The 19,983-nt window shown below is 44.5% G+C and overlaps 1 protein-coding gene across 4 annotated transcripts in view; it reads left to right on the top strand.

Moving 5' to 3' along the window:
• The window catches only part of CLGN (calmegin), an 80,314-nt gene that overhangs the window by 2,704 nt on the left and 57,627 nt on the right, over positions 1-19,983 (top strand). For all 4 annotated transcript variants that reach the window (XM_075929914.1, XM_075929915.1, XM_006114270.4 and 1 more), the window contains 2 exons: positions 11,604-11,776; positions 15,934-16,007. In XM_075929914.1, coding sequence (XP_075786029.1) covers positions 11,615-11,776; positions 15,934-16,007 — 236 coding nt within the window. In that variant the 5' untranslated portion in view covers positions 11,604-11,614. The remainder of the gene's footprint in view (positions 1-11,603; positions 11,777-15,933; positions 16,008-19,983) is intronic.

Here is a 19,983-nt window from a genome sequence, read left to right on the forward strand (position 1 = left end):
TTCAAAAGAAATCTAATCTACCAGGAAAGTTAAGAAATATTGAAAGCAGTAATTGTGCTAGGATTGAAAGAATACTAGTGGAAATTGCTGTAATGTAGACCAGATGTTTGAGGCAGGAATCTCTTTGTATGTGTCTGTACCGTGCTTAGCAGAATGGGCCTTGGCTTCTGATGCTGCTATAACTTCTGGTAATATACTAGCATGTCCAACACACAGTTGTCTGGTCCTGAGTAAGACTTGAGGACTTTTTAAAATCTGCTCCAAAAATCCTTCCTGATCTGTGCAACTTTGTGTTACGGTAGTACCTAAAAGCTCAAACCAAGATGAGAATTACAGGACATTTGGTACTTCACAATTACACATATACAGTCTTGGGCCACATCTGAACTTGAGGAAAGATGGATGCTGCAGCTGTCGATCTTCTGATGGTTGATGAGTGGCTCTAGTAAAGACCCACTAAATCGAATGCTGAGGGCACCCCCATGGGTGCCAGTAGTCTTCCTCTCCACAAACAATAAAGGAAGTTGACAGGATCATTTCTCCTGCCAACCTCCCACTGTGAAGACTGCACCAAAACTCAGCTTAATGGAAGTGGATTCCAGCTATGATGATGTTTCAGTGTGAAAGTTAGGGATGTTAGATATCGTGTAATTGAATAGTTGTGTAACAGCATGCAATTTTAAGTTAAAAATCACTTAGAAAAGTCAGATGTCTGCAAGTCACCTTTGAAAAGTCATGGAAGTCCCGGTCCAGTAGGGACCGTCTGAGCTCCTGGATCTAGCAAGAGTCGGAACTGAGCCGGGCTGCATGGCTCCTAATACTCATTAATTGCAGAGCAGCAGCAGAAGTAGGTTCTGAACCTGGCACAAGCTAAGACTGAGCTTGGCTGCTGGCTAGCCTGCTAAAAAACTTACTGGTGGGGTGGGGAAATGCATGTAATCTGTAGCATTAATCTATAAACTTTTGCTTATTGGTTAATTGACTATACTCTTGTATCCCTAGTGGATGTGGTATACCTAGACTTTAGTAAAGCATTTGATACACTCTTGAATGACCATCTTATCAATACACTAGGGAAATCAACCTAGATGGGGCTCCTATAAAGTGGGTGCATAACTGGCTGGATAACCATTTTCAGAGAGTAGTTATTACTGGTTCACAGTCATGCTGAAAAGGCATAGCAAGTGGGGGTTTTAAGGGTTTGTTTTGGGACTGGTTCTGTCATTATCTTTCAGTGATTTAGATGATGGCATAGAGAGTAAGCTTATTAAGTTTGCAGATGATACCAAACTTAATAGAGGGGTTGAAAGTGTTTGGAGGTTAGGGCCGTAATTTAAAATGATCTGGACAAACTAGAGAAATAGCCTGAGGCAAATAAGATGAAGTTTATTAAGGACAAATGCAAAGTACTCCATTTAGGAAGGAACAATCAGTTTCACACCTACAGAATGAGAAGTGGTTGTCTAGGAATGAGTACTGCAGAAAGCAATCTATGGGTCATAGTGGGCCACACGCTAATATGAGTCAACAGTGTGATGCTTGCAAAAAAAGCAAAGATGATTCTGGGATGCATTAATAGGAGTGTTGCGAGCAAGACAAGAGAAGTCATTATTCGACTCTGTGCTGATTAGGCCTCAATGTATAGTGTCCAGTTCTAGGCACCACATTTCAAGAAAGATGAGGAAAAATAGAGAAGGTCCAGAGAACAAAAACGATTAAAGGTCTAGAAAACGTGACCTATGAGGGAAGACTGAAAGAATTGAGCTTGTTTAGTTTAGAAAAGAGAAGGCTGAGAGGGAGACATGATAGCAGTTTTCAAGTATCTAAAAGGGTGTTACAAGGAGGAGAGAGGAAAAATTCTCCTTGTCCTCTGATGATAGGACAAGAAGCAATGGGCTTAAACTGCAGCAAGGGAGGTTTAGGTTGGACATTAGGAAAAACTTTCTAACCGTCAGGGTGGTTAAACACTGGAATAAATTGCCTAGGGAGGTTGTGGAATTTCCATCACTGGACATATTTAAGATCTGTTTGGATAGACATCTATCAGGGATGATCTAGATGGTGTTTGGTCTTGCCGTGAGGGCAGGGAACTAGACTTGATGATCTCTCGAGGTCCCTACCAGTTTTAGTTTTCTGTGATTCTATATGATAGTTCCCAGGGGCAGGGCTGGCAGCCAGTGGGCTCCAGACCCACTCCCAGGGAGCCCCCTGCTACCCTGTGCTGCTGCCTCTATCAGAGGCAGTGGTGTGGGGTGGCAGGTGGAGCTGGTCCGGGAGGAGAGCTAGATTTAAAAACCAGCTCCTTTCATGGACTGGCTGCCTGCCTGCTATCCTGTGCTGCTGCCTCTATCAGAGGCAGCAGCATGGGGTGGCAGCAGCCCCTGGCCACGGGACAGTCCGAGTTCCCCATGGACAAAGGCTGTTCTGTGGGATGCGAAGCAGTCTCTGTCCATGGGGAACTCGGACTCCCCTGCAGGCAGAGGCTGCTTCACAGGGTGTTTCTAAGCTAGCTCTCCCCAGCACCAGCTCCTGCCTGTCCCCGCTGTAGGAGGCAGTGAATGGGGGGGCAGGTGGGTCTGCAGGAGCCAATATGCATGGAGAGCTGGCTTGATCTTAATTTGCTATTTTTATTAGAATACATGTGCAAATGTTCAAGTGTGATTTAGCTGTTTTCTTTGTTTCTTTGTAGTCAGTTATGAATTTTTCATAGGCTCTAAGCATTGTGCCTAATGGATAATCTGGCCCTGTGTGGGGCAGCAGGTAGGAGCTGGTTTTTAAACTGGCTTCTCACATAGGCCAGTTCCCGCTTGCTGTCCCACACTGCTGTGGTGGCATGCACTTCCCCTGTGTGTTCATTTAAAACTTGGACCAGCAGGCTGGGACTGAGCCAGCCTGTTGGTGTGAGTTTTAAATGCAGAGCACACTGAGCGGTGTGTGTGTTGCAGTTAACCAGCTAACTGAGTAGCCATTAGTACCGCTAGTTTATTCATTCGGTGGGACAACTAAGCCTTGAAGTTGATGTCTATTCCTTGGTAGATTCCTTGAAGTAAACATCACTTTTCCTTTCAAAAGTCACCACCTGTACTAATTTTCAAGAAGTTCTTGTGAGCGTAAAGGGAAGTATTTGCTTGCAATCTTTTACATGTATCTAATGAACATTTAGTATCAGGTCACCCCTAAAAATACTAAGTAGTTTCAGCTTTACAATTTGAGTTTCATTGTTTTTGCAACTGATATCGTTTTGATACCACTGAGGAGTCTGGAATTGATGTTTCCTCTAACAAGTAAATTATTCTCTGGATTTTTCTTTACACTAGCTTTCCTTAAGTTATTTCTCACAATACGTTTGAACTTCTTGCACACCAACACCCTGCATAACTCTGCCCTTTCCTTCTTATTCAACCTTCTCTTTATTACACCTCTTCCCCATCCCACCACTATTTACTTCATTCCATCAAGGATAGTACAGGCAGTCCCCGGGTTACGTACAAGATAGGGACTGTAGGTTTGTTCTTAAGTTGAATCTGTATGTAAGTCGGAGCTGGCATCCAGATTCAGCCGCTGCTGAAACTGACCGCCAGTTCCGACTTACATACAGAATTAACTTAAGAACCCCAAGCGTCCCCAAGTCAGCTGCTGCTGAAACTGATCAGCGGCTGATTCCAGGAAGCCCAGGGCAGAGCAACTCTGCCTCGGGCTTCCTGTAGTCAGTGCTGGTCAGTTTGAGCAGCAGCTGACTTGGGGATGCCTTGGGCAGAGCAGCTGGGGTGCTGCTGGGTTGCTCCAGTAGCGCCGCTCCTCAGCGCTACTGGACCAACCCGGCAGCACCCCAGCTGCTCTGCCCCAGGCGTCCTGATGCAGCCGCTGCTGAAACTGACTAGCAGCGGCTGAATCAGGACGCCTGGAGCAGAGCAGCTGGGGTGCTGCCGGGTTGGTCCAGTAGCGCCCAGAGCGGCGCTGCGGGACCAACCGGCAGCACCCCAGCTGCTCTGCCACAGGCATCCGGAGAAAAGCCTAGTCTGCTGGGGGGAGGGGGGGGCGTACTAGCTGCGCCCCCCCCCCCCCCCCCAGCAGACCAGGAAGACGCGGGCGGCGGACCAGGGAGACTGGGAGCAAAGCCTCTGAGGACGCCGGCAGAGGGACAGCCGTGGTGCGTCCATGGTGCAAAGCCTCGGGGGAAGCCGGCAGCGGGGCAGCCCAGGCGTGCCTGGGCTGCTCCGCTGCCCGAGCCCCTCCGCGGCTTTGCTCCGCGTCTTCCTGGTCTGCAGCTTTTCTCGCCCCGGAGTACACGGGCGGCAGGACCGCAAGGTCCCGCAGTCCGTGTTCTCCGGGGCGAGAAAAACCCCGTTCATAACTGTGGATTCGACATAAGTTGGATCCATGTAAGTCGGGGACTGCCTGTAACTCTGATATTGTTTCTCAGTTTTCCATCGCGTCCACACTTTCCATCCTTCCCTGATGTAAGCAAGTAATTGAATAAATCCCCTACTTTTCTTTGTTTGAGGGGAGTTTTATTAAGGATATTGACCGTCATTTATTTGTGTAACTGCTGGAAATGTTAGCAGTTACATGTGGGCTGGGGGGAGGCTTTAAGCCGGCTTTCCACAACACCAGATCCCACCTGCCACTCCCCTTCCCGCTTCTGATCAAGAGGCAGTGGCACGGGGTCAGGTGGCTCTGTGGGAGCAGATAGGTGTGGTGAGCCAGCTTGACATCTGGCACCCTGTGGGCACAAGGAGGGTGTTGTGGGTAGTTGGTCTGATGAACCGATAAGCCCAGGTTCATCGGTTAATCATGTAAATGACTACACACTAATATCCCTACTTAGAAGGAATATTTTTGTTTAAGAAAATTCATCATCATTGGAAAGCATGCTGGAACAATGTATCAGGTTAAAGCATTTCCCATCATTCTTTGTGATAGGACTGTGCAAGTTTCACTGTAGAGTCAGCTGGAACAGAACATGTCCAGTTAGGCTTATTCACACTAAGGGCAGGTATTAGCAAGGCACCTCAGAATCCTGGGTACCATCAGGGAGCTTTACAGTGGGGAACAGAAACTTGATTTATAGAGTCCTTTTCAATCTAAGGGGCAAAGGGATAGCAAGATTCAAAGACTGGAAACTGAAACTACACCAATTTTGTTTGGAAATACAGGCAGTCCCCGGGTTACATACAAGATAGGGACTGTTGGTTTGTTCTTAAGTTGAATTTGTATGTAAGTCGGAACTGGTACATATTGTAGGGGAAACTCTAGCCAAACATTTCTCCAGAGCTCAGTTTTATTCTCCCACACCTCACTTCCCTCAGTCCTTTATTCTCAAGCTGAGGTGTCTGCTGAGAAAAGCCGCTCCGCGTCTCCCTGGTCTGCTGGGGGAGGGCACTAGCTTCGCATCTCCCTGGTCTGCTGGGGGGAAGCAGCTCGTGCGGGGTTGCCTCACATCGGATCCCTACTTACAAACGGGGTAAGTCGGATCCATGTAACCCGGGGACTGCCTGTAGGTAGAATTTTTAACAGTAAGGGTAATTTAACAACTGAAAACTTAGGTTTGTAGTGGATTCTGCATTGGACAACTTCAAAATGAAGATTGATGTGTTCTTTTTTAAACAAATTAATTCAGGAAGGTTCTGAGAGTTGCCTTATACAGCAGGTCAGACTAGATAATCAGAATGGTTTCCCCTTGGTTCATAATTATAGGGCTGGAAGGGACCTTCAAGTCCTCTAGGACAAAGTTCACTTAGACAATTCCTAACAGATGTTTGTTAAACCTGTTTTTAATAATGGGGATTCCAATATCTCCTTAGATAATCTATTCTATTATAGTAAGATTCTTTTTTAACTACTTAACCAAAAATCTCCCTTGCTTGAGATCCAGAGGGAATCATCTTATCCTGCCCTCAGTGGATTTGCTGATCAATTTTTCAACATCCTGTTTATAACAGTCCTTATCACATTTTGTCTGTCTATCTGGTCTCTCCCTCGGTCTAATTTTCTCAGGACTAAACATTTTTAACCTTTCTTCACAGGTCATGTTTCTACAATTTGTGTGTGTGTGTCAAATTTGTCCACATCTTTCTCTGTATGATGTCCAAAACTAGAAACACTACTTCAGCCTAAGGCTATGTCTAGACTGCAAGCCTCTTTCGAAAGAGGCTCTTTCGAAAGATACTTTCGAAAGAGCCTCTTTTGAAAGAGCGCGTCTAGACTGCACGCGGAATTTCGAAAAAGCAAGCCGCTTTTTCGAAAGAAAGCACCCAGTGAGTCTGGATGCTCTCTTTCTAAAAAGCCTGTTTGCTGTCAAGAACGCCTTCTTTCGAAAGAGCACTTTCGAAAGAAGGCGTTCTTCCTCGTGGAATTAGGTTTACCACCATCGAAAGAAAAGCCGCATTCTTTCGATTTAATTTCGAAAGAACGCGGCTGCAGTCTAGACGCAGGTGAAGTTTTTTCGAAAAAAGGCTACTTTTTTCGAAAAAAAAAAACCCCTGAGTCTAGACACAGCCTAAGTGTCTCCAGTGCCAAGTAGATTGGAATAGTTACTGCCCTTCTCTTACATGTGACATTTCCGTTAATTCTGCCTGGAGTACTTTATAGTAATTTCACTTACATCCAGTTTCCCTAGTTTGGTTATGAGGCTGTCATGAGGGACTGTCAAGATCTCTCTCATCTGCTGCTTTCACCCTATCCATTAGGGTAATAACTCTATTAAAAAAGAAATAGAAGTTGGTTTGGTACCTGTCTGTGCTTTAGAAATTGTTTAATTTGTTCCAATATATTCCTAGGAATCAAAGTTAGGCTGACACAAGGCTTATAAATCCCCAGGTGCTCTGTTTCCCTTCTCAAAGATAGGTTCTATGTTTGCCCTTCTCCAGTCCTGTGGGACTTTACCTGTCCTCCAAGAGTTCTTGAAGATAATTGCTAATGGTGCAGTGACTGTTTCAGATAGCTTCTGAAGTACTCAAGGGTGAATTTCATCAGGTCCTGCAACTTGAGTGCATCTAACTTGTGTTAAATATCTTTAACCTGTTCTTTCCCAACTTTGGCTTGTATTCCTTCCCCATAGTTGCTTTTGGTAATTTAATTACAAGCAACATTGTGATCCGATTTTTAATCACCCCAACCTCCTTGGTGTCATCCATTATCCTTTCTTTCCTGCTAATAACGGGCCTGCACTTCCCTTTGTCTTTCTGTTACTTCTAATGTATTTATAGAATCTTTTTATTGCCTTTTTTTCTCTTCGAGATGCCCCCTCATTTTAGTGTGTCTGATTTTTGTCCCCAGGTGATTGTACTGTTCTTAGAAATTTCACGTTTCCATTTTTTGGATAGGATTCTTAGACTTTTTTTTTTTTCAGATTAGTTTAAAAAAACAACCACCATGCACTTGGCCTTTGCTACTCTTTCTGTCTTTTCTTTTGCATTGCGATATTGTTGGTGTTATGGTGGCTTTAATATTGTCTTAGAAATTTCATGTCCTTCTGAAAATCCTTTTTCCCCTTAAATCTTCCTTAAATCTACCTTATCAACCAGTGTGCTTTGAATTTATAAGTCTGCTCTTATTCTACTGCTCTGACTACTTCCTTTATTTATTTCATGATTACTTTGACCAGAGTTGCCTTCCAACTTGAACTCTTCCAAATCCTTATCTGTAGTCTGGTTATAGATGGATTTGGCAATTGTAAACCAGTTGGTTCAGTAATGTCCCTAAACAATACTTAGTACTTACTACTCAACCCCTGATAATAAGAGATATTAAATTGATTGCGGGTTTTCCAATTACACTTATAAATATAGTTTCTTAAACATTGATCTTCTCGCTGGGTGGTCTATAGCCCTAGTTTTATAGCGTCGGGGTAGCCGAGTTAGTCTGTGCAGGATAAACTTAAAAAACAACAAATAGTCCGGTAGCGCTTTAAAGACTAACAAAATATGTAGATGTATCATGCGCTTTTGTGGGCACAGCCCACTTCTTCAGATGACCAGAGTGTTGGATGTCCAGAACTAAAATAAATGGGAGGAGGAAGAAGGAAAAAAATGCGGGGGGGGGGGGGGGAGGAGGAAAAGAAGAGGCAGTGGGTATAAAAATATGAAGGGGAAAGCTGAGCTGGAATATAACAGGAAAAACAAATAGTCTATATGCACCTAAAGACTAGATAGTCAAAAGAGGCTGATAAGAACCATTAGTGGGCTATCGAGAGGAAGAGTACTAATACCAGATACTATACAGACAAAGAACCATTGGCACCTTCATTGTTTGGTAGGTTGATAATGTCCCAGCCATCTGGTATCTTTATTTAAGCTATTAGCATGAGTATCAGACTTGTGAATAAATTGTAGTTCCAGTCCTTCCCTGTGTACAGTAAACTTCTGATAATCTGGCATCTTTAGGACCCAGGGGGTGTCGGATTATCAGATATGCTGGAGTACCGGAAGGGGGGCTATGAGAGGTCTGGGGTGGGGGGGTCAGCAGGGAACTGCGCACCGTGGGAGATGGCAGCGCTGCGGGACCAACCTGGCAGCACCCCAGCTGCTCTGCCCCTGGCTTCCCCAAGTCAGCTGCTGGTCAGTTTCAGCAGTGCTGCTCAGGTGAGGGGCGGTGCTAAGGGACCAACCCAGCAGCACCCTAGCTGCTCTACCTCCAGCTTCCCCAAGTCCGCTGCTGATGAAACTGACCAGCGGCTGACTTGGGGAAGCCGGGGGCAGAGCAGCTCCAATTGTCTGGCTGGCCGGAGCACTTCCAGAGTCTCAAATCTAGACATTCAAAAAATAAGGACCACACAATTATTTATTATATCTGAAATATTTAGTTTGTGACTTGCTTAGCATTACCTAAGTACTCTGGCAGAGGTAGGGCTGTCCTTAGACATACACAGCAGCACAGAGCACCACTAAATTTGGGGCACCACGCTGGTGCCTCTAATTTAGTGGTGCCCTATGCTGCATGTGCCTTAGGGATGGGATTGCAGGGAATACCAGCTCTGGTAGCCCCATCCCTGGGCTGCCTCTCCAAACCCTGTTCACTAGGTGGCGGCGAACAGCATTCATGGCTCGATTCTAGAGGAGCAGGAGATGGCCATACAGCCGGTGGCTAGAGAGAAGTGGCAATTTCTCCTTCAAAGTGCTGCTTGTCTCCAGCTGACAGCAAAGCCACCCTCTCTGTTCCTCCAGCCTGCATTTGCAGTCCTACTCCAGGGTTGCTAACTCCACTGGACTGGACTGGACTGGACAGCACTGCAGCAAATGGCATCCAATCTAGGGATGTTAAATATTGATTTAACTAATCAAATAGTCGATGGGATTTCTATCAACTATTCGATTAGTCGATAAGGATTAGCACATGTTCTGCTTTTGAAATGTACAAGAGCTCCCTCAGGGGGCTCTTGTACATTTCAAAGAGGAATGCTGCTGTTGCACCCCTGCCCTGTCCCATGGAGCTGGAGCTGGGGGGAACCAGCTTTTAAGCTGGCTTCCCCTAGCAACTATTCCTCTTTGTGATAGAGGCAGTGGGAGGGGAGGCGGGGCAAGAGGAGGGAGTGACTAGTCGACAAATGCATTGATTATCCGATAAGCTTTGACTTATTGGATAGTCGACTTGTCAATTACATCCCTAGTCCAATCTATCTGGTCAAGGGGAGTTGGCAACCCCACACACAGCAGCTGCTTCCCCATGCAGGAGTGAGGGGTGTCAGTGCTGGGCTGTGTAGAGCACCAGTACTAGTAGGGATGGCCCTGAGCAGAGGCAGGGATAGAATCCGCAGCAGCTTTCAGTTATCTCAGCTGTGAGTCCCGTTCAGCCCCTCTTTACTGAGGCAGGGGACTGCAGGAAGAAACTACAACTCTTCCAACTTCCCCAGCAAAAGAGGGGTCTTGTAGACTAAAATCTTAATATATCAATAGAGCACATCCATTCTATGCACTGAATGAGGCAAGGATCCTCTGCAAAACAGTGTGTGCTCATGTAATTGGAGGATTTCATTAAGGAGATAAACGTCCAAGGGGGACTATTATGCGTATGCAATCTTAAATCCGACAACGGCAAACTTTTGACTCTTCATCATTTAATGTTTTTAATGTGGGCTCTATGTATTTCCTAGATTTCCTTTTTAATGCATACTGACATGGATAATCATTAGGGTTGCAACCTTTAGATCCACCTAAAACCTCCCTGCTCATTTTAGCTAATAGAGTAATGGATATGTTAATTATGAAGCCAAAGTTCTTACCAGAAGACTTGACAAGAGTTTTACAGGCCTCCTTCTAAGGTTCCCTCTTTAAATCCGTATCTCAGAGCTGACCTGCTAAGGTAAAATATGCCACACCGGATGCTGAATCAAAATATCTTTATTTACTACAGGTTGAACTTTACTCTTTGGTCCGTGACTGTCTGGTCCGGCAACATCTGTGTTCTGCTCCAACTAGTGAGGAGCTGCCTTAGGCCGACTACTACCCTTTCCAATGAGAGACAAAGTTTGCCTCGGGGAGGTGGCTACCATAAGCTCACTTATTTTGAGAAGCAATCTGGAGAGCTCCTTAGTGTGAGTGAAAATCCCCTTAATATTGCCAGTCTAGCAACTCCTGCCTTCTCTTTCCTGCCCTTTCTGACCTTCCTGCCTTCTTCTCCTCTTGGAGGAATAAGAACTCTTCCCAACACAGCGGACTCTTGCAGTTATAACCAAATAGGTGATCACATCTAACAAACCTAATTGGACCCCCTTTTTCAATAGGCATTCCTCAATTTAAACAAAAGTATTGAGCTATTGCAGATAGTAGTAGTGTGGCTGTATTGTGTGGGAAGGAGGTGAGTGGAATCAAACACATTTTGCCAATTGGCTTCACAAATATTTGCTGATCAGAGAAATGGTGAGACTTGAACTTTGGGCTCCATTCTTGGCTTAGAAGAGGCATAGAATGTACTGCCACCTTCTCTCTTCCAGCTTGATGCCTTCTACCCCATCAATTCCAAGCTATCTCTGTCCTGTCTCTTCTCTACTCCTGGCAGCTTACCCCGCTCTCATTCTCTTTGCCTGTCCCATCTCCATTCCTTAGACTACTTTCATCTTAGTCTTTTCCTGTAGGCCACATATTGCATTTCAGTAGCTGGAAGATAAGGGTAGACAAATTCAAACGGGAGATATGGTGCATGTTTTTAATAGTGACACATCTCCTCAGGCAAATTATTCCAGTTAAGTCCTTAAAACCAACATTGGACTATATCCTCAAATAGACATTAAGAGATTGATCCATGGATCAATCAAAGATTTCATTTAAAAACTTAGACATTTTGTTGTCTTATGGTTATGAGAGACCAGGGATGTTAGTGTATAGACATTTAAACAATTAACCGATAAACCCAGGTTTATCGATTAATCCAAATGACTACATGCAATTCCTCACCCTTGCTGCCTCTAGCATTTTGTTCAGAATGCTTTCATGAGGGTTGTCAAAGCTGTTCTTGGGCATTTGAAAAAATGCAAATAATAAAATGTATATTCAGTCATTATCCTGTGTTTTCTTTAAATATTTTCCCCATAGCTGTAGCCCTTACGGCTTATTAACTGTAATTGGGTAAACTATCACTGCAAAAATAAAATGTACTTAATTCTACAGAAATAACCAGTATGCAAGTCCAGTGGGATTGGCTGTGGCTGGGTGTCTTGTTAGTTGGCTCAGTAACTGCAGAAATTCATGATGAAGAAATCCAAGATGCAGATGTTGAGGTGGAAGATTTTGACAAGAACTCTCAAGAAACTGACATTGACAAAGGCAGCTCTTCTTTAGAGGTAAGGTTATTGTTTGACACCAGCCAAAACTTGAGTTTTATATAATGGGTAATTGACAGCAAATATGAAAATATATATATATATATATATATATATAGTTATACATGACTTGTCATATATTATGTGTATATATATCAATTACTTTTTTTACTTTGTTTTTCGGGGATTGTGACTGCAAACATTGTATATAAGTCATTAGATTGAATATGATTGCAAGCCTCAGTGATTAGAATATGACTGATGAATGAATTCCAGAGCTTGCAATGGGTTTGCAACATCTGACAAACTATTTTTCCACAGTCTTCACAATAAGCAAAAATTCTTTCTCTTTCTGAATAAGATATCACTGGGTTTACTTGTTCATTATATTGCTACCTAGTTGGTCTTAAGGAATTGCATTCTGTCCAGTGGGTGAGGTCTTGATACAGTCCTATAAAACCAAAGGATGAAAAATTTGGCAGAAGAAAAGAGGCAGTTTTCCTGAAAGAGGGAGAGGGTCTGTTTGGTTTGTTGACTGCCAGACCAGCCAAACTGAAGGTTTCTGATTGGGGTGGGGGTCAGAAAGGAGACTACTTGAGTAGAGGACATTTGCAGAAGAGGGGAAGAATCTTGGACTCCTTAGACCAGGCACGTCCAAAGTCCGGCCCGCGGGCCAAATGTGGCCCGCGGTCGGATTTAATACGGCCCCCCGCTTCTCCCGGCTCCCCGGTGCTTTTTTTAACTGGCGCGCTCAGCGCGCCGCTTCGGGCCGCCGCCGCCGCGGTCCCAAACCCTGCCCCTGCACTCCGCTTTGGGGCTGAGAGTGCAGGGACAGCCCCCGCTTCCTCCCCCTCTCCTGGCTCCCTGGCGCTCCTCTGACTGGCGCCGCTTCCGGCCGCGCTGCCGCCGTCCATGGCGGCCGCTGCGGTCCTAAAGTCCTCCATGTAGGGCACGTCCGCAGCCCCGCTCCCCCGCTTGGCTACGGGTTCGCCCTGCCCCCGGGCCGCCGTGAGGCCAGCGTGCCCTGCGCTCTCCGCCCGCCTCTGACCCTGCAAGCCCTCTACCTTGGGGCTGAGAGTGCAGGGACGGACTCCGCAGCTGCTGAGATCAGGGACGGACTCCGCAGCTGCTCAAGCTCAGTATCTGTGATTGGCCCTGCGCACTGTCAGCTTCCTGGCGGGCTCAGGCACGTGGAGCTGCGAACATTAGAGACTTCACCACAAACGGGCTCAGGCACGTGGAGCTCATCATTAGAGACTTTGCCACAAAGGCAAGAGAATTCTTGTTGGGCAGTGTATTAGTGCAGTGTATTACTTGGGCAGTGTATTAAACCTCTGGCACTGCGCTCACATGATCCCTTCCCATTCTGGTCAATTTAAAAAAATGGCGACTGTAAATAAGAGAAGGAAAGTTGACAGTGAGGGCTGCCGCTTCCAGGACAGGTGGAAAGTGAAATATTTCTTCACTGAAATAGAGAATCACTGTGTTTGTCTGATATGCCAAGAGACTGTGGCTGTTTATAAGGAATTTAATGTCAAGAGACACTACCAGTCGAGACATAGCACATACGACAAGCTTACAGGGCACGACTGCAGTGAAAAGTTGAAGCAACTTGAAGCTGTTTTAATGTCACAACAGAAATTTTTCATAAGAGCCCGTGAGTCAAATGAAAATGCCACAAGGGCGAGCTATGAGGTGGCAACGTTAATTGCTAAAAATTGCAAATCTTTTGCTGAGGGTGACTTTATCAAAGAATGCGTTATGAAAATGGTTGAGAATATCTGTCCCGAGAAGAAGCAAGAGTTTGCCAACATTTGCCTGGCTCGTAACACTGTAGCACGGAGAATTGAAGAGATTTCATCAGATATTAAGAGACAGTTGACGTCCAAAGGAGTGGATTTTGACTTCTTTTCAATAGCCTGTGATGAAAGCACGGACCTATCTGACACAGCTCAGTTGCTGATTTTTATGAGAGGGGTGGACGATGAAATGAATGTGACTGAAGAGCTACTTGACCTCCGGAGCCTTACGGACCAAACAAGAGGAAAAGATTTATTTGTTTCTGTTAGTTCCGCCATAGATGACATGAAACTGCCTTGGAACAAAGTTACTGGGATTATTACTGATGGGGCACCTGCCATGGTTGGTGAACGAAGTGGATTATCAACCCTAATCTGTAACAAGGTGATCGAAGAAGGAGGCAAAGCTATTAAACTCCATTGTATCATTCATCAAGTTCTCTGTGCTAAACATCTCAAATATGATCATGTTATGAAACCGGTGCTAAAGACTATTAATTTTATTCGCTCTAAAGCCCTGTGCCACCGCCAGTTTAAACAGTTTCTACTGGACATCCAGGCTGAATACGAAGATGTTTTATATCACAACGATGTAAGATGGCTCAGTCGGGGGTCTGCACTGCAGCGTTTCTACTCTCTCAGAAAGGAAATCGGAGAATTCTTGGAAACAAAGGGACAACCAATGCGAGAACTATCTGATCCTATTTGGCTGGCTGATTTGGGGTTTCTAGTTGACATAACAAAGCATCTGAATGTACTGAACACGAGTCTTCAGGGGAAAGATGCAGCGGTGAACCAGCTTTATTCACACCTCAAAGCCTTTGGGACAAAGCTGCAACTTTTCATAAGGCAGTTGTCACAAACACAGCCCAATATCATACATTTTTCAGCGTTGCAGGAAATAATGAACAGTTTTCCACAGGACAATATCAGTGCGCAAACGAGCAGGTATGCAGCAGACATTGCATCTCTGGCTGGGGAGTTTAAATGGCGCTTTCAGGACTTTGCAGCTATTGAAAAGGAGATCAGCCTTTTCTCCTCTCCATTCTCTGTTGACCCCGAGGATGCTCCAGATCAGCTGCAGCTCGAGCTCATTGAGCTGCATTGTGACAGCGAGTTACGCAGTCATCACCAACAGCTCTCTCTTGTGAACTTTTACTGCCAACTGGATAAGAGCCGGTTTCAAGAGATTCGAACATTGGCTAAGAAAATGCTGAGCTTGTTTGGCTCAATGTATATGTGTGAGAAGACATTCTCTGCTATGAACTTTAACAAGAACCGTGTGAGGACAAGACTAAGTGACTCTCTCCTGCGTAACATTTTGCGCATCAAAACCACTGCCTTTGAACCAGACCTAGCCTATGTACTGCAGTCCAGATCTCAGTTTCACCCTTCACATTAGTGTAGGCAAGTTTTTTTTTTTCAATTGAGATGAATACATTGTAAAATCTCAGTTAATGTCAGTTGGTCTAAATCAGTTATAAATATATTTGGACACAACATGTATAGTTGGCGTTATGTCGTTTGCCGTTTGCAATAAACTTTGCATAAAATAGTTAATTTGCATTTAATTTTAATGGTTCAAAGAATGTCAGGCAAAATGGTCGGCCCTCACGCATGTTCACTTCATCAAATCTGGCCCTCTTTGAAAAAAGTTTGGACACTCCTGCCTTAGACTTTTTAACCCAGTGGTCTCCAACCTTTTTATACCCAAGATCACTTTTTAAATGACAGAACAAGCCAAGATCTACCACCCCATTTCAAAGGGGCAGCGCCATGAAGCCCGGGGTCAGCTGGGGACTCCCCAGCTTCAAAGCAGCAGCACCACACTGCTGATCTCCATCTTAGTTGTGCGGTGCTGCCGCTTTGAAGTACCCCTCCCTCCACCCTTTGCTGCCTCTCTAATAGAGGCAGTAAGGAGGTGGGGGGGATCGACTAGTCAATAGACTATCTTTAACATCCCTATTAGGAACCAGGCGGGCAGGCAGCCCAGCTCAGTTCTGGCTTGCGCTGGGTCCGGGAGCTCAGACACCCCTTCCCCTTCTCCTCCTCCCCCTCCCCTGCCGTAGACGGGCTGCTCCCACCTGATACCCCGCACTGCTGCTTCTGATACAGTAGCTGCCAGCCCTGCCCTTGGGGACTATAGAATAGTTGACTAACCAATAAGTATTCATGAGGTTACTCAACTCTTCAATTAACTGATATTTAACATCCCTAGTGTGTGCTGGAGTGGTCAGCCCCAAGTACTTCTCAGAGGATTGCAAATGATCGTAGTCAAACATTTCTTGCATCAGAGATGATGATACTTAGAAATGTATGTATGAGCTATGATATATTTCAGCTAAGCTATTCTTTTATCATTTGTATAAATATTTTTAGGTTATATACAAGACTCCAGAGCCTACTGGGGAAGTGTATTTTACAGAAACTTTTGATGATGGCGTACTGACTGGGTAAGTGTTCATAAAAGATTGTATTGTAAAACTTAAATTTCAGCAGTTTGAATAACTGATAACATGCAGAGCCAGTAGTCTGACCAAATCTGTTCGTGGTTCACATCTAAGGAAGTGGGTTTTATCCACAAAAGCTCATGACTTAGTATGTGTTAGTAGGCTCTAAGGTGCCACAGGACTGCTTGGTTTTTGATGGCTTGGTTATTCTCTAAGGGAATGTCTACACTAGCCCCCTAGATCGATCTAGGGAGGTTAATAAGGGCGACCGGAATTGCAAATCAAGCCTGAGATTTAAATATCCCGCACTTGATTTGCATGTTCCTGTCCGGTTGCCATTTTTAGAAATTGACTAACCTGAAGTAACTGCCCGCGTCTACACGCGGCAGTGAAACGGGCTTCCGATTTAAAGCCCCTAATTCGAATTAGATGGTAAACCTCATTGCAGGAGGTATACCCTACCACCACCCTGCTTCTGTACCCTCTCTTGCTCCATCCCCCCGGCCAGACACCCTACTCCCAGTATGCTTCTGCACCCTACCTTCTACCCACACCTTGCACCCTCACCCCCTCCTGCACCCCTCCTCCTGCCCAGATCCTGCACCCCCATTTCTATTCCATTTATTGTCAGCTCTATCACACTGAATCCCTCATTTTTGTACCCACCACAGAGCCTAAGGGGGGGGACACACAATCTACTATCTCTGGAACCCCAGAAAAGTAAATCTGGCTTATGGAAAGCCCTGAACCTCAGTCTTCCTTGACCCTTCCCCTCACCCAATGGGGCTGGAGCACCAGAGGAATGAGGTGTCTCAATTAGGGACCATATCGGTGAGGGTTGGTGGGGTTTTGGTGGAGGTTTTTTTTTTGGTTTGTTTGTTTGTTCACATTTGTGTGGTTCCCAACTGATTTTTCTGTGGGTCAGTGACCCCTGACCCCAAAAAAGTTCCCCCTTCATAAATAAATAAAACATAGAAACCTTTTTTCATGAACATAAATTAATATTTAAAATGAAGTTTGATAAACTAACAGAAAATAACATGAGAAAATTAAAATGCTTAATCTGTTTAATAATTTAAACCATTGTCCTTAGCTGCAGCAGTAGAAAAATAGCTCGGGCGTAATTATCCTAACTAAGGGTGAGTTTCCATTAGCAACTAATGGTCCATGGAAAGGTTTATATTGAGCCAAGTGGTCCATGGACCAAAAAGTTTGAGAACCACTGCTCTATTAGATAATAAGTTATGCTTAAAATAGAGAACTTTCTTACTGTATTTTTTTTCCTTTATTGTCCATTTAAGTCTCGCAGTCACTACCCTTTCAGATGTCCTGGGTTGCAGAATATCTGTTCATGTAGACTTTCTTTACATTCAGTGATGATTTGTCATTCATTTATCCAACTATTTGCGACATACCACTTTATGCTGTTTAAAATTGCCCATTTTCGTGGGCAATGAGACTATTCACAACCACGCTTAGTAGCCTTAACGTCAACATATTACATAAGATAGCTATTTTATGGCACTGGCCAAATTTGACATCCTAATACCTTTTAGGATCCTTTACATGTGTTCGGTTAGACATAAAACTGCTTCCAACAGTACAGAGGGGTTATCACTGGCTCGATTTGTTCTTCCTTTTTATAGAAGGCTAAATACCACTTTTTGCATGTCAATATCAACTTCCACCAATGTAGGTCCAGTGCTGATGTGTTTTCATGCCTGAAAATACATCTTCCCCCATTCTTCCAAAATATAATTATTACTGTGTAAGGGGCAAATTTGATTAAATTCCTATTTTTAACTGGTCCCAAAGTGTTTTGGAAGCCCCTTAACTTAAATAGTGCTGCATATATCATAAATCTGGAGTTTCTTTCTTGTCAGTATCCACTTGGATGTGATCTATTTGTATTGTTTAACCAGTTCTAGGATGTGTCTTCAGATTATACCAGTTTGCTCCTAAGAGGCCCAAGTAGGACACCCATGTATGCCTGGAGCAAGCAGAAGATTGTGGTTCCAGTGGAAATTATTAGTTTAGCAAAAGCATTCTGATGTATGAGCAGATGTTTAAACACATGATTGAACTTGAGTGATATCTACATGTCGTAAACTGTGCAAGGAGAAAAATAGGTTGAAGGTTCAGTATAACACTGAGATACAAATTGCAGAGCATTGATAGTAAAAATAACTGTGCTTTTATGATGAACCAACCATATTCTTGGTGCAGTCTTCCTTTTATGGAGCTAGAGATGGTCTGTCAGCCTGGTTCTGTTCAATACTAAGAGAAGGGGGAGAGACTGTTAACACAAGATAGGATGACTAAATCCAAGAGACCTTGGCAGAATTCCAAACAGCTTCAGAGAATCTCAAACTAAAACACTTTAGGATAACTGATCGGGAGAAAAGGTGCCCCCTCCAGAAGGTATGCTTTTTTTCTATTCATTCAGCTGATTAATGGTTGTCTAGTTTTGCATGCTCTGAGGGTTTGGCGGAATACTTTTTTCACGCTCTGGTCATAAAATCAATTGCTGTGAACCTCTGGCTTCATTGCTTTTAAGTACAAGTGGCTAGTCCTTACTGAATTTCCTTCCTTCTCTTCCCTCTCTTCACCCCCCTCCCCATTTTCCTCTTCAGTTCTACAAGGTTCAGCAGTCCTAATACACACCTCCTCCATATTAAATTACAAGGGTCATTGCCCTAAGTAAAGGTGAAAGTTCCCTAGTCTAGAGCCTGTCACAGTAAGGACTGGAAGGGACCTCGAGAGGTCATCGAGTCCAGCCCCCCGCCCTCAAGGCAGGACCACGCTCCGTCTACACCATCCCTGACAGATGTCTATCTAACCTGTTCTTAAATATCTCCAGAGAGGGAGATTCCACCACCTCCCTTGGCAATTTATTCCAATATTTGACCACCCTGACAGTTAGGAATTTTTTCCTAATGTCCAATCTAAACCTCCCCTGCTGCACTTTAAGCCCATTACTCCTTGTCCTGTCCTCAGAAACCAAGAGGAACAAATTTTCTCCTTCCTCCTTGTGACACCCTTTTAGATATTTGAAAACCGCTATCATGTCCCCCCTTAATCTTCTTTTTTCCAAACTAAACAAGCCCAGTTCATGAAGCCTGGCTTCATAGGTCATATTCTCTAAACCTTTAATCATTCTTGTCCCTCTTCTCTGTACCCTTTCCAATTTCTCCACATCTTTCTTGAAATGTGGCACCCAGAACTGGACACAGTACTCCAGCTGAGGCCTAACTAGTGCAGAGTAGAGCGGCAGAATGACTTCACGAGTTTTGCTTACAACACACCTGTTGATACAACCTAAAATCATATTTGCTTTTTTTGCAACAGCATCACACTGTTGACTCATATTCAACTTGTGGTCCACTATGACCCCTAGATCCCTTTCCGCCATGCTCCTTCCTAGACAGTCCCTTCCCATCTTGTATGTATGGAACTGATTGAAGACTAGGTTGCACTCTTGGCTACAAATGGTAGGGGGAGGCACTCTTGGATTCAACCACACGCTGAGCCTCTAGGAGTAACCTAGAACTTACTCCCCCAAATTACCCATCTGTTTTACAAATGGTGATCATGCTTCCCCCAATGGGCAGCAATATAAGCTGTCAGCTCTTCCAATTAATTCCGTCAGACCTCATGAAATCACAGCCAGCTCTCTCTCATCTGGGCATTGGAAAGTTGATTCCATTTCTCGAACCTGGTGTCACCAGCATCCTGAATACACTGCAGCTGGCCAGGATCTTCCCAATGACCTGCTTAGTGACCCTATATATGTTTTGAATAAGAGAAGTGGCATTCAGTTTTATGGCAGACTACAGGAAAAGAACAAGGGGCAGAGAAAATGTTTACTTGTATTAATCAAAAAGATAGACCAAAGCTACTGAATTAGCACTCACTTCACTTGTGCTAATGTCCGCCAACAAAATTTTGTGCTGAAAGGCTACTGACTATATCAAAACAG

This window comes from Pelodiscus sinensis, chromosome 5 (assembly GCF_049634645.1).
Source record: "Pelodiscus sinensis isolate JC-2024 chromosome 5, ASM4963464v1, whole genome shotgun sequence".
Taxonomy (NCBI): Eukaryota; Metazoa; Chordata; order Testudines; family Trionychidae; genus Pelodiscus; species Pelodiscus sinensis.